The sequence below is a fragment of the Notechis scutatus genome, chromosome 4 (assembly GCF_049901735.1).
Source record: "Notechis scutatus isolate UNSWTSFEM ecotype Mainland chromosome 4, rNotScu1.2, whole genome shotgun sequence".
Lineage (NCBI taxonomy): Eukaryota > Metazoa > Chordata > Lepidosauria > Squamata > Elapidae > Notechis > Notechis scutatus.
The window spans coordinates 127852425-127870132 of record NC_142012.1 but is presented as its reverse complement, the minus strand read 5'-3'; the positions used below and the strand labels follow the sequence as shown (position 1 = coordinate 127870132).

The 17708-nt window shown below is 37.7% G+C and overlaps 1 protein-coding gene across 2 annotated transcripts in view; it reads left to right on the top strand.

The window, feature by feature from the left end:
• Nucleotides 1-1017: 1017 nt before the first annotated feature.
• Nucleotides 1018-17708, top strand: part of IGF2BP2 (insulin like growth factor 2 mRNA binding protein 2) — a 66826-nt gene continuing 50135 nt past the window's right edge. For both annotated transcript variants that reach the window (XM_026688986.2, XM_026688915.2), the window contains exons 1-2: nt 1018-1279; nt 2648-2708. In XM_026688986.2, the coding sequence (XP_026544771.1) occupies nt 1105-1279; nt 2648-2708 (236 nt within the window). In that variant the 5' untranslated portion in view covers nt 1018-1104. The remainder of the gene's footprint in view (nt 1280-2647; nt 2709-17708) is intronic.

The following is a 17708-nucleotide window of genomic DNA, read 5'->3' as shown; positions in this document are numbered from 1 at the left end:
CAGAGCATCTCAGCATTTCCACCGGCCCCGAGGAGCAGGAAGTGCCCGGCCATTGAGGTTTGCGACTTCGTTCCCAAGACAGCTTTCCTCCTCGCCTCTTCTGATAGGCTAATCCTGGTTGAAGAAAGAAGAAATGCCCCTCAAACCAAGCCAGGCATTAAAACCAGGGACTTGTTGGAAAAGTTGCTTTCTGGTTCCGATGGTAAACCGCGGTTAGAAACGACGGCCGGAAAAACCTCCCTCCCCGGCCCTTCACTCCCAGGTAAGCCATTCGGGCGCTTCGGAACAGTTCGCCACACAGGAAAGTAAAGGAAATCTCGAGGTTTGCGATTTTGACCCACACGCGCCCCCAAAAGATTTGCCCAGAAAAACCGCCGCCCTTCGCTCTCCTGTACCCTCCGGTCGCCTGTCCACCCCGCAGCAGAGGTGCAAGACAGAGCCATCGCTTTCGGGCATCCGGTGGCGCGGACCTTGGTGTGGGAGAGGGCTTCCTGACACGTGCGATTGTCCGAGAGTTACTCCAGCTAAAAAGTGAGAAAGGAGAGGGTTGGGGAAAAAAATAGCGGTAAGAATTGCCGCGCGAGCTTCGGAAGAGCCCTCCGGCTCAGGGTGGGCGCGAAGCAAACCCCAATCGAGCACGTGCCTACGTGTTTCTGGCTAAGAGGAAAGGAAAAGATAGGTGGGGCTTGCTTGGCCGTAGCGCCGCTCGTCCATCTCTCTCTCGCTCTCTCTCTTCCTCGTGTGTGTGTGTGTGTGTGTGTGTGTTGTGAACCGGCCGAGTCTCTGCAGGATAACTGCTGCCCCAACCGCCGCCCCCTATCCGTCCCGGGCGAGACAGGCGGGACTGAGGACCCGGAGAGCTGGAGGGAGGGCTTGTGCGGGGCTGGGCTCGGCTCCGCCCGTTCGCTTACTCGCTGCCCGCCCAGCTGCGGGGCGCTGTTGTAAGCAGCTAGGAGGAGCGGCTAAGCTGGGTTGGGCCGGCCGACGGCGGGGAGGTGCTGGGTCTCGAGCTTCACTAGGTGGGTGGGTGGTAGGAAAGCAGGAGGGGGTGGCCGCGGCGGCCTTGGCTTCCCTCCGACTCTTCCCCCTCCTGATAGGCGGACGATGAAGAAGCTATACATCGGCAACCTGAGCCCGGCCGTGACTGCCGAGGAGCTCCGGCAGCTCTTCGGGGACAGGAAGTTGCCTCTCACCGGGCAGGTCCTGCTCAAGTCTGGCTACGCTTTCGTGGACTACCCGGACCAGAACTGGGCCATCCGCGCCATCGAAACTCTCTCCGGTAAGCCACGAAGCGCGACGCTCAGGACTAAGGAGAGGGCGTGCGGAGATACCTCTTTGCCTTGACCTCCGCCCGCTTTCCCCCTGCTGGCTCCCGGCCACTATTCCGCCTTCCGTCTGGACCAGGCCCCTTGGAGCCGGCAGGGCAGCGAATGTCTCGGGAAGAATCTCTGCTTGGGCGAGACGTTGACACAGCGGGTGGGGGACTTTCCCTTATTTACTAAGCTCCCCCGCGAGAGACGGAGAAAGGGGGCCCGGGGCCCCCCTCCTGACCGAACCGAAGCGATCCCTGATGCCTCTCAGAGGGCGGTGCTGCTGCCAGAGCCTCTGAGCCGGTGCCCGCGCCTGGGCGCCCTTTCCCGTTCGCCCTGAGCGCGCTGCGCTTCAGCAGGCGGCCCGGCGGGCGAGGGAGGGATTTTTCGCTGATTTTTTTCTCCGATTTTATTGAGCGGCTCCCGAGTGCGGGGTACCGATCCCTTTAGTTTTCCCGGCTTCCGCTAGATCTGGGGCACCTTTCTACGAGGTGCCCTGTCCCAACTCGCCGGGAGCCCGGAGCAAAGAGCCCCAAATCTGCCCGGGGGCCCGGAGTGACGCGCAGCCCTGAGGCCGGCTAGTCATACCGGGCACGAGCAGAGCGCGGCTTGAATTGACGAAAAGGGACGTTTGGGCCAGCCCCAGGAGGCAGACCGTCCATCGGGTTTGAGCGGGCCGGCCTGGAGCCGCTACGAAGAACCGCTTGGAGTAGTTGGCCCTTCGCTCACACACGCGCGCCTCGTCGCTTCGTTCCGGAGGCTGAATGTTAGCCGGAGCCCAGCTTGTTTAAGCACCAGCCCTTTAATATGGCCATTTATCTGCTGATTCCTCGGTCGGTTGTTCGCAGTCCTAGGAATAGTTTGGCCAGAAGAAATGTACCTGAATGGGCCGCGGGGGAGGGGTCAGCGCACGCACCAACGGAGCAGGCTCCGAGTCTTGGGCTGAACCGCGGTGCTGGCACAAGTATTCGTGTGAACGGTCCCAGTTGTAGATCCTGACGGGCAGAAGGGCACCCCCACCCCCGTCAAATGTTTCCAGGGGCAGGGGATGAAGTAGTTTCTTTGGCCAAATAGTTCACTTGAGGAAACAAAGACGGCTCCCCCCCACAGCATGCCTGAAATGCTTTCAAAGCCCATTTCTGCTTAAGGGAGTTTTACTCCCAAAGGATGACTTTTTGCTATTTTTCCCCATCAAACTTCTCTCATTTTCCATTCTCTAACATCATCTCTGGGTAATCAAAAAATGAGATGCCCACAGTCAGTTGCAACAGAGTTTGGATGCTTAGCAATCAGAGCTCTCACTCTTAGAAATGGATTCTTTTATGTTTACTTTTAAGGTAAAGCAGAGTTGCATGGCAAAGTCATGGAAGTGGATTATTCAGTCCCCAAAAAACTAAGGTAAACTATTTGTTCTTACTGTTATTACAAATTATTAGTAAGTTGGAGAAAAATAAGTAGCAGAAAGTTGCATCTTGAAGTTTAAACTGCAGTTCTGAAAATACTTTTAATAGTTACATTTTTGCTTTTGTTGTCTGAGTTGTTTTTGTTTCTTGGAAATCATGAGGGTTTCCTCCTGTATGGTGGTTGTGACATACACTTTTTTTAAATAAACCTGATTATTCTTTTTAAGAGTCTTGATGCTGTAAAGCAAAATTTCCTCTTATGTTAAAAAAAAAAAACCTTTTTCAGGATTCTCAATTGAGACCCTGATTTTCACAAGGATTAAGTCCTATAAGCTTTTTAGTATCCATTCAGCCAGAAGTAAAGATATGGCCAGGGACATATATATTAGCTCTTAGCTCAATAAAATAAATATAAAAACAATTTTGGCTGAAGATGATGGGAACTGTAATTCAGCATATCTAGGAGAAGTTGTACAACTACTTCATTGCTTCCAAGCCTCAACTATGTGGGGAAGCTTTATTTCTAAAAGCTTCTTTTATGTGACTTGTATAAACCATGTCTTATTTGTGGTACTTTTTCAAAAAGTAGTAATCAGTGGCAGAAATGCGAGTTACATGGGATGATACTAGTGTTTTTTAATTTGCTGTTCTCATTTTCCTATATTCTATGTTGGCATGATATTTTCCACTGTTCAAAGTGATGCATATTCTAAAAAGTTGTATTTTTGATGAGAGGGTAGTGAAATTGTAATGTTTTAAATAATCATTTTAAAAGTATTTTATTGATATTGTTAGATAATTGTTTCATCATTATAGCTATCTACACAATTTTGAAATGCTCTCACATTTAACGTTCTGCACCAGTTTATTTCCAAATTACTAAAACAGTGGAATGAATGAAGTGTTATTGGTCTTTTTTTTTACTTCTTTTTGTATATATAAATTATTTAAAATTGTAAGTTTTGTACTAGTCCTTCTATAGCAAATTGGAAAACTGACGACATCTCTGTTGCTCTGGAAAATTTTGCCTTTATAGTGCTTCGTAATGAAATCAACAATTTTGATTTGACACTTAGGAGTGTCAGATGATTTCCAATTTTCTGAAGATCTTAATGTGCTGGTCTATAACTGAATAAAAATTTGATTTGATCTGATTTAAAGATCTTAAGAGGATTCTTTGTTCAGTTAGAAAACACCAAATATTTCAACAGTATGTTTGCGCTTCTGTTTAAGGAAAAGTTTTAGTGTTTAAGAGTGGAATATTAAAATTTAAATTCTAAAAATATGTGGTACCTGAATATGGTTTTTTTAAAAATTGTCTTAAATCTAAATATAGTATAAAAAGTTGATTTCTAAATTACATGTGTAAACATGATGGAGTTTTTCTTTGTTTCAAAGTGTTATCAAATCACAAGCATAAAATGTGTAATGTGATTCAGAACTTATCTGTTCATCAGTGTGGCATTTCCAAAATACGTTCAATCTATTAGAACTTTTGTTTGAAAACCCTTGCTCCTGTGTCCCATGATATGATCCTGGCCTTTGTAATTACTTTTCTAAAGGAAGTTCAAAAAGTTATTGAAGTTTTATACTCACAAAAGTAAGATTCACTGTACTTATTAGAACTTAGGCAACAATGAATAGGGTTTTAGATTTAGTTGAATCATTTTTAATGCAGAAGTAACATGCTTGATGCTATATGGTTAGATTCTAGCATGATGTTTTTATACAATGCAATAAAATATAATTGCATATAGCTGGAAATATTTTGAATTATATAAATTATATGATAAAAATATTGCATCTAATTATACAAACATTTTTGTGCTACAATGTGATTTAACATGATAGAGTACAAAAATATGGGAATTGGAGAATCATAGTTATTGCTACATTAATTGTTGTAGTGACAACTGTTCCGTGCTGATTTTATGGAAAAAATGTTGATAATTATAAAATTTGTCTTGTTTTATGTTCTTTATGTGGTACTTACAATTCTTAAATTCACTCTTATCAGTTGCCCCAAAATTGTAATAATTTTCAATTATATTTTTTGATTACTCCAGTCAGAATTATTGTTTTCCATCTAACCATATAGATACATGGTGTGTCTTTGCCTAAACTTCTTCCATGCTTCAAAATTGAAGAATAGAATCTTTTCAATGGGAATATTATCATGCTTTTTAAGTTAAGTTAGAAGTTCAGAAGTCCTTGAAGTTTGCATTAACTTTCATGAGGTGCTCAAAATCTAAATTACTGTCCTTTGCTTTAGATGATTTTTTTTTAAAAAAAGAGTTAAGTTGATTGAAAGGCAACTTTTTTGATTGGATGCAAATATTGCCAAATTTAACTAGGTTAGAAATATTCTATTCTTCAATAGATTACTTTCATGCTGTGAAGTTAATATAAATTAATCCTTTTAAACAAAGATAAATTTTGTATTTGGGGTGTATTTTAACATTGTTGATATTTGGCTAAGTATGGTATCAGAATGTAAAATTTATAATTTTGTGTATTGAGCTTGATTATTTAAATCTGACTAGAGAAATAAAAGTGATGTGTATTGCAGTGTTGTCTGGAAATAACTTGAAATACACATTCTGTAATTAAAATGCCTACACAAAGCACCCACTGAAAACCAGAATTCTACTTAATTTTTAATGAGCCCAAAATACTCAACATTTCTGTTTCAATACCTATTTCATTAAAACAGAAATCATCAAGTACCTTTATAGGCAAACGGATGTATTGGACACAAGACAATTTTGAACTTGAGTACATTCAGGCAGATTATCTGTCAAAATGTTGCCATGATCAGAATTATGGGTTTTGATCAGCATAGCTTATTTCACAATACAGTAGCATAGCTAGTCTTTTAGATGCTGCTGGATCCTAATTTCACAGCTGCTCACACCAGTTGCATATTTCCCATTCAACACATTAGATGGGATTTATAAGTCAGCAAATATAAATATATTTATTGCATTAAATGAATTATAAAGAGAAGTCTTGTAAAGTATCATTTTTCTTGGTGTTGCAGGTATGAATTAAGTTTGAATGTTCACTTTCCATTTTTTTATTAACTTTGGCACTGTTTTTTTTATAAGAATCACCTAAGCTTTGAAAACAGTGGCAGCAACATGACAATACTGAAGATAAGGTCAAACAGACAAGAGACCAAAGACCATATTACAAATTTTTAAAAATGACAAATTTTCTAACTTGTAGTTTAAAAAATAATTTAGATAATATATATTCATGTCTTTGCCTTCACTATATATTACATTTGTGGAGAAGACAAGTAGTATGCAGTATATCAATTCTCAATATCTGTTTTACAATAAAATGAAGAACATTTAATTAGGTGAAGAAATAATTTGTTCAGTAACTCAGTGAATTAAAATCTGTATATGCAGAATAATTATTGGAATGGGACAATCTATAGAATGATTGTGTTTCTAATTTTGATTTCATATTTTTTATGGAAATTTCATATATATTCTGATGTATTGATATATTCTGAATTCCTAAGGTGCTGTTATAGAGAGTTTTTGTAGAAACTAAAATGTATGCATTTTTAAAAATACTTTCAAAATTGAAAAATATTAAAACAGCTTATTCAACATGTAAAAACTTAATGAATTATTTACTTTAAAAATAATATTAAAAATTAGAGAATAGCTTCATAGTCTCTATCCTAAAAAGCCATCAGGTGTAATTTATTGAAATATTTGAAAGAGAATTAGTCATATTTGGTTTCTAGTTAATTTATATGAATGGGAAAATACTTTTAATCAATTACAAAAGAAAAGAATACTAATATTTTTTATCTCTTAAAAAGATTCCTCCAAATCTTCTAATTTTACACAAAGAGAAGAGCAAAGTAACGTCTGTGTAAAGCAAAATACATGAATCACTGAAATACTTTTTGTGGTGTGTGTGCTGTGAGGAGGAAACAGTTTTTCAACTGATGTGGCAGGAGTTGGGTACCATCAACTGATCTTTACATTATGAATGGTTTTGTATACTTAAAATATTGAAGACTTTAATAATATAATATAATATAAACTATTATAAACTATAAAGTATATAATATAAACTAATATAAACTATTATGTCATTACTCACCTCTTCATCTTGTCAGATAGGTCGTAATATTTTTTAAAGTAGCTACTTTCCATTTAATTTATTTTCTGTTTAGAATAATTTGCCAAAACTGTTTTTAGTATTTTCAAAGAATTACAGCAGGGTAATTATACTTTATTGCACAAAACTAAAGTTATTCTTTAAAAGGGAAATAATACACATATTAGAACAACTTTTGTTTAATAATTATTGAATTGACTATCATTTCTATCTGACATACTATTAAAAAATTATTAAATTGTTTCCCCAGTAATCACTTTAGTGATACATCTGGATTTTGCTGCTTCTATGAGTCACTTTCATAGTAGCTTCTGAATGAAAAATAACTAGCATCTTAAAAGAGTGTGAGAAATATAGATCTAGATCTTTCATGGTAATTTTCAGGATTGTAAACATGATGTCCCTGTTCTTGAGCTTTTTAAATGCAAGGTAAATGAAGAAGCAATAATGTATACTGGGAAAAGAATTAGAAAGAACAAGTTAGTGATCTTCAAATTCTGTGGGAATTGTGGAAAAGAGTGTTGTATAACACTTTAGTTGAAAAATGTGTGGAATGAAATGAGTTTTTTTCATCCTTATTTCTAATAAAGACTTGCTGAATGTACTGAGAATAACCACATTATTTATATACTGTTTCAAATGATTTGATATAAATAATTGTTATCAATTTTGAAATGCCTGTTATGCATATAAATTCTTCAATTTCCTAAAGATACCGTTGATACGCCTTCCAAGGTTATAAATCACTATATAGACCCAAGGAATATTTTTCAGAAATATTAGGTTTGCTGTATACAAATATTCATAACACCCTTAAAGTCATTAGACTCCCTATAATTCTCTCAGTAAAGATGGGAAGAATTTTTGTGTGCGTCTGGATGGAACTTCAACCAAGTGATAGAAGATGGAACAGAAGATGTTTATGCATAGCCTCTAGTAGGAAGAAAAAGAAGCTGCCAGGAATGGTTTTATTTAATCCAAATGAAAAGTCAGTCTACTGATTATAGGAGTGAACAAGTGAACATGGAAAAAGAAAACTAGAAGTAGAAAAAAACGCAGAGTAACATTTGCCCACAATTGAAAGAGAAATTGGGAGAGAAAGGGGCCATTTCCGTTTCAGCATGATTAAACATTTTTAGTCTAACATCTTAGATGTAATTGTAACTGATGCTGTACCTGAAATTAATATACTAATGAAATGTGTTTCTTCCAGTCAAAAGGAAGTGTATGGAAGGAAGAAATTTCTGCTTCTGAATGGATACAAACTATTTAGATTTTTCTAAACTGACAGTATCCATTAGGTATAGAGAGGGAGCTATTTTAGACCTTATTATAGACAGCCATTTTTGTTTTACAAACATCTATTATCTGGTGTGTGGTTTTTTTTTTGTGAAATGCAGTCCTGCTTTTCAATGTCCTGTGTTTCATTTTTGTATTTACCTGTAACGTACTGCTGATGGAGTTTCTTGCTTTATAAAAGAACGTTTGTATAGGTAACTGATGACATAAAATTTGTATATGCCAATTACTCCTATAAGCATCTACATCAAAGGCAACTGTACGATTTTGTTTTTGACCAATTCAAAACTGAATTTTCTGAAAAGAAAAAAGATGCTATCCTTTGAAGTCTAATATTAAGCTAGGTTTTAGAGTATCTTCTCAGCAGGTTTGTCACCAGTCATCAGAAACACATTGGAATTCTTTCTCTCTCTTTTTTAATTTTTACTGAAGTGATTTGTTATTCATACTATCTTAATATGAACTTGCATCATATTTCCTATATTATATAAATATGGTTCACCCTGAAAAAGATCAAGGTCTTTCACTGATCTCTGTGACTGAATTCATGTCATCCAGTCAAGATTTAGCCTGTCCTTTGCCTGAGCTAATGAAAGTGACCCTGTCTTTTATCTGAAATACCGTCTCTTGTGTTTCCCTTTGACATCATATCTTTTGCAATGGCAGTCACCCTTGTAATAGTGCTCTCTTTGAGGATTTAAATGGCATGACTCAGGTTTGTCCAGAATCATGAGACTGCTTTGCTCATTACATTTTACTGTAATCTACTTGGGGTACTTATTGTTCTGTAAGAAATCATGCTAGCCTTTTCTTTGAAAGTACGCAGACTATCCACAAAAGGCTATTCTTTTGAATGTAAATCAAATGCCGTATCATTTTTCAAATGCTAAAGCTGACTCTGAGTGCTGATAAAATTGTTTGTTATTCAAGTGTGAATTATTCATTCAGCCATATTTCTAATCGTGGACAATCCAAGTCCAGTCCCCAGCAAACCATACTGTGGGATGAGTTAAGATGGAATACTTCATCAAAAAAGGGTCACATTGAAAAGTCTCACACTTAATCTTCCAAGATTCCTCTGGTAATGAATAAAAAAGGATTCAAAATATTTTGCCTATTTAAGTTATTTTATGTGCCCCCAGGATATTATCTCTCTCACATATAAGATAAAGGTAAGATAAATGCTGGTTAAGAATATAATCAGTGTCCTGTTGGATAAGACTCCTGACCAATCTAGTACAGCAGGGAATTAACCAAACACATGAAGAATTTAATCTCTCAACAATGACTTTCATTGAAGTCGCACTGCCATCAAGACTAATAATCATTGATCCACACAATTTCAATTAATTGTTCCAAGCCAGCCAACCATGTCTTAAAGCTTGACTATGCATTGTGTAAAAGAAAATCTTTTTGACTGTCCTTATTCTTCCAGGATTCAGTTTCATTGGATGACACAATTCACTAACACAGTTCATAATTTAATCAGAAATTCTTTTCCTCTGGTCAGACCCTGAAACTTAATCTCATCATACAATATCAAAAGATGCTTAAATTACTGGATAATGTTTCAGTGTTGAAACTCACACTGAGAGGTTTTCAATTAAGTATAGGTAGATCTCATTTAGTGACCAAATTGGGATTCGCAACTTGGTCATTAAGAAAACTGTTTACTAAGTGAAACCAGGACTGTGGTTTTGATCTTGCTTCAGCTTTCTTTTTGCTTTACTGACCTACAAAGGTCATAAATGTGAGGATTGGTTATAAAGTTTCATTATTGTCACAATTGCGAGCGGTTGCTGAATGAGATACTTACTAAATAAAGACTATCTGTAACTTCAGGCTCTGGATTGCCATCACCTACCCAGGTAGGTGTTGATCCTATGAGACAGAAATAATAGAAGATGGCTTCCTGTATTTGCTGACATCTGTAAGGAAATTCAATCAGATCATTAACTACACTCTTCATAGTTTTTTTTTTTAAATAGTCAGTCCTAACTATTTCCTAGATAGGGGTCGCCAACCTTTTGTACCTCAGGAACCACCAAACTCATAATTTGAAATCCCACGGACCACTAATATGAATTTTGACTGATGGTGGCTTGCTGACGTTGGTGGGAAAGTCGGTCCCATATTCCAGAGCTGCAGTAGTCACAGGACGGGCCCTTTGGTCATTCTGGAGCAGTTCCTCCTCCACCCAGGTGCATCGGCCTACCATGGACAGGAGGAGCTGCTCCGGGATGACCAAAGGGTACAGTAGTCCTGTGACTACTGCAGCTCTGGAATATGGGACCGACTTTCCCACCAACATCAGCAAGCCACCCCTCCCCTGCCATTGGTCTTACCTTCCAGTTCCAGCTCACATGGCTCTACTCAAGGTAAGGTTTGTGCTCAGCCGAAGGGTGGGGGCCAGAGGGTGGGCGGGCCATGTGGGCAGTGCAGATTTGTGTTCCCACGCAGCCTGGATTAATTGCTTTGGGGGGAGTGTTTTGGGAGAGACATTTCTCTGCAGACCACCAAAATTTTCTTGTAGACCACCAGTGGTCCCTGGCCCACTGGTTGGTGACCACTGTCCTAGATTATATGGAGAAATTGCTTTAGCATTCTTCCCTGCTAGTCTGGATGATTCTGCACAAGAATCACCAGAGAGAAACAATCTGTAATTCTGCCACCCAAATAAAATATTTTAGCTCCAACCATGAAAAAAACTGGAGTTACCGATTTCCTAGTTAACTCCAGAGGTGCACATAAACTACAATCACAACGCAATATCTGTTCAAGCTATTTCTCTCAGGCAGCCTTTTGGCACCTTTCAATCCCTTTCAATTTCACTCCCGTTGTTAAAAATGTTCTTCCTTAATACCTAATAAATATGGTAATTAATATGTATCCAGAATTGAAATGATCTAAGGTAAATTCAGTTCTAGTACCCTGAATTAGATATTTCTTTAGGACAATTCCTATGACTGGTAGTTTCATAAGTAGATAATTTTGCCGCCTTGCATATTTGAAAATCTATCCCAGCTTCATATTTTAAGATGAAGAATAGAGAGAGCATTTTGCCATATCAAGCACATAGCATTACAAAAAAGACATTTCAGTTCAGCTTTATGCTGATTTTGTTCAGTAAAAGAAATGACTTTTAGCAAGTTAGTTCCATGAAGACCCAATTTATCCTGTAGCAATAGCTGAGAAAAATCTATATTCTTCCTTATTCCTTCTCCCCAATGAGACAAGATTATATAAATTCTGAAAGTGTCAATCCAGAGCTATTCTTAAAGATAAATTATTTGAGGTAGGCTTTTGATACCCACAGTGTACATAGAATATTGGATTCTGAACACCACTGAGGCATCCTTGGCTGGCATGCCAGCAAAAATGAACAAAGAGGGAACAAGTTGAACCTTGAATGAAATATTTTTCTACATTTTTATTTTTTAAAAGAATGGGATTGTAAATTGTTTCAGGTAAATTGTAGGTAAAATTTTCATACATTTTATTTATTTAAAACTTTTATATAGCCACCCATCTTCTAACCAGCTCTGGGCGGCTCCTAATCAAAAGTTAAAACAACACATAAATTTACATTAAAACTATAAAATTAAACATTAACACATTAAAGCATTGAGAATAACAAAGACCTAGTGCCAAGTCACTTCAAATTTGGAATTATCCAATCTTATCCCAATGCCTGGGTGGGAAAAAACCCAGGTCTTCAAAGCTTTATATGAAAGGCTAAGAGAGTAGAAGCCTGCCAAACTTTTGGGGGGAAGGGGGAAGAATGTTCTAGATCAGGGATCTCCAACCTTGGCAACTTTAAGACTTGTGGACAAGTCTTAAATTTGCCAAGGTTGGAGACCCCTGTTCTAGATGACAGGAGCTGCCACAGAAAAGGCACAATTCCTAGCTCCTATTAAATGGCAATATTTAGGGGAATGGACTAGGTCCATTCATAAGGAGCATGTTTAACTTATCTGACCTGGTATTTTTTAAACTTTACTAACTGGTGAACTATTATTTTTAAATCATGGTTTCTGGCTTTGATCTTCCTCATAATCATTTGTAATTTCTTCAATAAACTGTGGCTAAACTACGACTGACTACAGTCTGCATCCAGAATCTGGGAAGTAAAGTAGATGTGCAGTACTGAATGTTCTTAATGGTACCTTCCAAACATGCTTATTTTGAGCTATTTGAAGGTTCCCCTGGAATAACTAATAACTCTCAATAACCAATAATTCCCAATAACAATCCTAAGCACACAGCCAAGACAACACAGGTATGGCTTAGCAGAGTGATGGCTTTTGGGGAAAAAACTGTTTAAAAGGGAAGCCTCTGTATATAGAATGAGTAAATTAAATCTCACTATAGTTGCAGCATATTTATGAGAATTCCCCTCTTCTTTCAGTTTTCCCCTAAAAATGTATCGTAATGGAAATGGCTTGAAGGGCTTGTTGAGAATGCAGGGAGCATTTTTTCAATATTTGAACTTAGTTTCAAGTATATAAGATCACCAAAGTCGGGGATTCTCAGTGTGGTTGCTGGCAGTGTATTTTGGAACTTTTCCAGGGGAATCCTTGCTCCTGCAGCAGTGCATCCATTGATATTCAGGACACTGAGATAATATGAGGCTGTGAATCAAATGGTTTATTTCTTTCCAATTGGCAGCCATCTAGAAATTGAACTTTGAGGCATGCCACTCCCCCACAAATCTTTCTGACAGCACGTAAAAAGAGGTTCTTCCCCCACCGAGGGGGGGGGCATTTCAATTAACTGCATTTGATATGTGAGTGGGCTAGAGATAATACGCAGGCAGCTCTGGGAGGCTGACTAAAATGATGTTTAAGCATTTAATCTAGAGAAACTAAGCACATTATACTACCTATTGATCCAGCTTCCTTTTGCACACATGGAGTTCTTTATGCAGAAATGGATAAGAGGAATTTAAGATTAATTTTTGAGACCTGGTGGCAGACATTCACAAAACTATAGGATTTAGATATGGAATATGAGGTCCTCAAAATGTTGCTGTTCCATACTTCACAATAGCCCCAGCCAGTATAGCCACTGATGAGGAATGTTGAGAGCTGTCATTCAGAAATGTTGAGAGGGCAAGATCCCACTCCTTCTCCTCAGACACCTAATCCATTAAGAAGGGGGCTATATAATTAGGGGGACAGATGGTACCATGACAACAATAGGCATTTCTGTTCACGTGGTTCATATGAGACATGGCTAGGTTAATGGAAAATTCCAATAATCCTGAGTGTATAATCTGTCTTCTCATATTTCAGATTCTAAAGTCCAGGAAATCTAACTTTTGCTCTCCAAAAAAAGGTACATTGGACATATTATAAAGGTTATATATTTCCAGATTCAAGAATGGCAAGTTCAGGTTCTAGTAGATCAGGCTTTTTATCTATTCAGCATAAAATTGTCTGCCTGTGGCTAGATTAGACAATTTTAGGCTAGATAGGCAAATAGTTTGATCTAATAAAAGCCTTTAAAAAGTTACTATGATGTTAAATGTACATAGACAATGTATTGGGATCTGAGCCTCAAGCCAAATCATGTATTTGCCAACAAAATACTGTGCAGAAAACAAAACCATCTCACTGAGATTTGGAGAAATAAGAATGTACTTACAGAAATAACATACATATGCATACAAGCCCTCAGGCAAAAAACATATAATTTAAAAAAGAAAAAAAGCCCTCCTTATTTAACTCAGTATATACATACACTGTAGTGCACAGTGTATGTGTATACACTGATATTCCAATGATCAACCTCTTTGGATCTTAAACACTCAACTATCTGCTATTTCCAGTTTGTTTGATTGTTTCAATTGGTCACACACTTTAAAATGAAAATAGGTTTTAACATTCTTCTCCTTTGAGGAAATTCTGGGTAGTAGAAGTTGAAATTCTTTGAAATAAGAAACGTGCTGAAAAGGCTGGTTCTTTGCTTTATAACAAGTTGATCTTATAGTTGAAGCCCAAAGCTAATCTCTTGTGGCACCTTACTTAATGTTTCTCACTAATTTCATGAAGAAGCTATTCAACCAATACTGACTGGAAGTTCATATTATTAATAATACATGCCAAATGGCCAACTTTTGATCATGTGGCGATGTGGATGCTGCAATGGTTATAAGCGTGGAAAAAAATATTGTTTTCAGTGCCTTTGTAACTTCAAACGGTCACTAAATGAATGGTAATTTGAGGACTACTATAGTGTTAACAAATGACAGAACCAACATCTAAGGCTGCTGTCGGCTATGGCGCTAAGTTTTATAAGCTGACAAAATAGACTCTTTGCGAACATGTATAGAGGTCTAACACTAATGGCCCCTGAAATGGAATTTTAAATTTCTGGATTATTAATCTCTATCCAGCATCTCTGAATAGATATTGCTTCATTGAAAAGCTTGGCTGTGGATAGTAACTTTATGAAAGCCATATGCATATAAATACATACAAAACTAACTAGGATTCCAGTTTAAGGTTGTACTTATTTATCCATTATGTAGAGGTACACATGTATTTCCTGAAGTCTTCTGTTGAAATTGCAGTGAAAGTTACTACAATCTTGATGGAACTTCACCAGGGCCTTCTGCCATTAACCCGGATAATAAAGATGTCATCAATGTTCTTCAAGTAGTGAAAAGAGCTTTTGGAACCAGAACTGAGAGAATATTGTTTGCTGAATAATTATTGTTCCAAGCCACCACAAAGATGTTAGTGTATTATGGGGATGTATGAGTTCCTGTGGCAATGCCAGTGATTTAGGGATGTACATACAGTCCAGACCTGAATTAATTCTGAATGGATAAATGTGATATGACAGAATTTGCTGGCTCTGTATTCTATAATCAATTATTACATTTCAGGTATTTTTTATTTCATCTGCATAAAAGACATTGGTATAAACCGCTTCAGTGCCATTGATATTCAGGGTGATTCTTATGGAATATTGACAATGAATATTATTTTTTCCAAAAAGTGTTTTTTCATATATGACTTGGAATGTTGATGCCATAAGACTGAAGAATGAATTCTATGTAAGTAGATACCCTCATTTCTTTCCAGAAGCCAGTATTACATAGAGTTTTGTTTCGGGAGTGATTTTATCTCCCAATTTTCTATCTATTGTAAAAAATGGTGGTGGGAGGGTTTGTACAACCTCCCAGTTGTGCCCTAACTTGGTGACTTTCTAGTTGATTTAACTCCTTTGCCTCCACTGCATTTCAGTGCAAATTAACTTACAAATTATTTGATATCAACTTACTGCCCTATGTGGAAGAATTTGTAAATAGCAGCTGGATCAAGATTCTGGCATCCATGTCTTTAATAGCAATAGCGCTTAGATTTATATACTGGCTCATAGTATATTACAGCCCTTTCTAGGTGATTTATAGAGTCAGCGTATTGCCTCCAACAATCTGGGTCCTCAATTTACCGATCTCGGAAGGATAGACGGGTGAATCAACCTTGAGTCAGTAAGACTTGGTAAAAAATTTGTAGTCTTGCTTTGTTGGTGAACTGTAAAGAAATAATGTTTTGTAACTCTTATTAGTTTAAAATAACTAATCTTGCTTTATATAAAAGTTTACAATATGTTTAACATATAATAGGGGCTTGAAAGTGGTTTCTGAACATAATTGCTATGAAAATTACATTTCTTTCACTTGAAAGAAGTGCGCCTGACTCTGAAAACCCATTACTATAAAGATATTTATAGAATAACAGCTATTCCAAGACCAAACACTCTTTAACTTTGCTAGTTATTTATTTATTTTGTTTTCTTAAAAACATTGGAGCATTGTTTGTAATGTTCTTATGTATTGCTTTTAAATGATGTTGGCTTTATTAATTTTCTGAAGATCAACACCCACCACCATTACTCTGATGTCAGCATAAAACAGACAAACAAATAAAGCAAATTGTGGCCTTGAAATATATTTTAGTAAGCTAAGCAGCAGTTTATAGAGGCAATATTTAGTATAGATCTTATTAGATAGTTTCATATTTGGCAACTCACATATATTCATAGAGCATACGGATGATTTTTTGTTTATTTAGGATAGGACCAAACCTTCCATTCTAACGATCTCTTTTCACCTAATTTCAAATCAAATTTGGAATCTTCCCAATAACTGATTTTAAATTTAAATAAAAACGTTGCATGCTATGACCAGAAATGTTTTACATGATATATAGTTTGGTCCCATAGGAAGTTTATTGTATTATTTTGTCACTCATGTATTTAACTTAAGCAAACCAGCCCTAGAACTCAGGGGGAACTTTTTGGTATTTTCCTAGTAGGAGACAAGCAGCTGCCTCAAAGAAAGAGGGAAAATTAGTACTGAAATTGGACAGAAAGATTTAGTGACCAGACTCAACCATTGCACTGAGCTATGGTTTACTTAACCATGTTTTATTGAATGAACAATGAAATGTCTTATTTCTGCTGCAATTAAATTTGGGGTGTGACATATTGTGGAACTGTGCCCTCTGAGTGAATATCAGGGAAACCCCGGGGACTTTCTGTATGCAGCTTTCTGTATGCAAACATGAAATTCAATGTCCTACACTAAGTCCTACACTTAGGCAAGAAAAACCAAATGTACACATATAGACTGGGTGAAACCAGGCTCAATAGCAGTAATTGTGAGGGGATCTTGGAGTCTTAGTGGACAACCAGCTAAATATGAGCCAGCAATGTGCAGCAGCAGCCAAAAAAGCTAATGCAATCCTAAATTGCATTAACAGAGGGATACAATCGAGATCAATTGAGGTACTAATACCACTCTATAAAGCCTTAGTAAGACCAAACCTAGAGTATTGCATCCAGTTTTGGTCACCACATTATAAAAAAGATGTTGAGACTCTAGAAAAAGTACAGAGAAGAGCAACCAGGATGATTAGGGGACTGTAGACTAAGGCATATGAAGAACGGTTATAGGAATTGGGCTTGGCTAATCTAGTAAAGAGAAAGACCGGGGAGACATGATAGCAGTCTTCCAATATTTGAGGGGCTGCCACAGAGAGGAAGGGGTCAAGCTATTTTCTAAATCGCCTGTAGGCCAGACAAGGAATAATGGATGGAAGCTGAACAAGTAGAGATTTAACCTGGAAATAAGGAGAAACTTTCTGACAGTGAGAACAATCAACCAATGGAACACCTTGCCCTTGGAAGTTGTGGGAGGGTCATCAAGAAGAGATTGGACTGCCATTTGGCAGAAATGATGTAGGGTCTCCCGCTTGGGCGGGGGGTTGGACTAGATGCCCTATAAGGTCCCTTCCAACTCTGATTATCTGTTATCTGCAACTCTGTCATGTATTGACTATATAAATAGAATAAATATTTTCACATCCACTCATTGAGAATGTAATTGTGATGTGCTTTTGAACGTTTTTGCCATATGCGAAGGAAAGAAAGGTGTGACTGTTTTTAAACTTTCTGAAAACATATATAGCTGAGTTTAAAGGTGTGCTTACATTTTTGTACATTGTTTTTCCCATCATTTTGGAAGCCTGCACAGCCC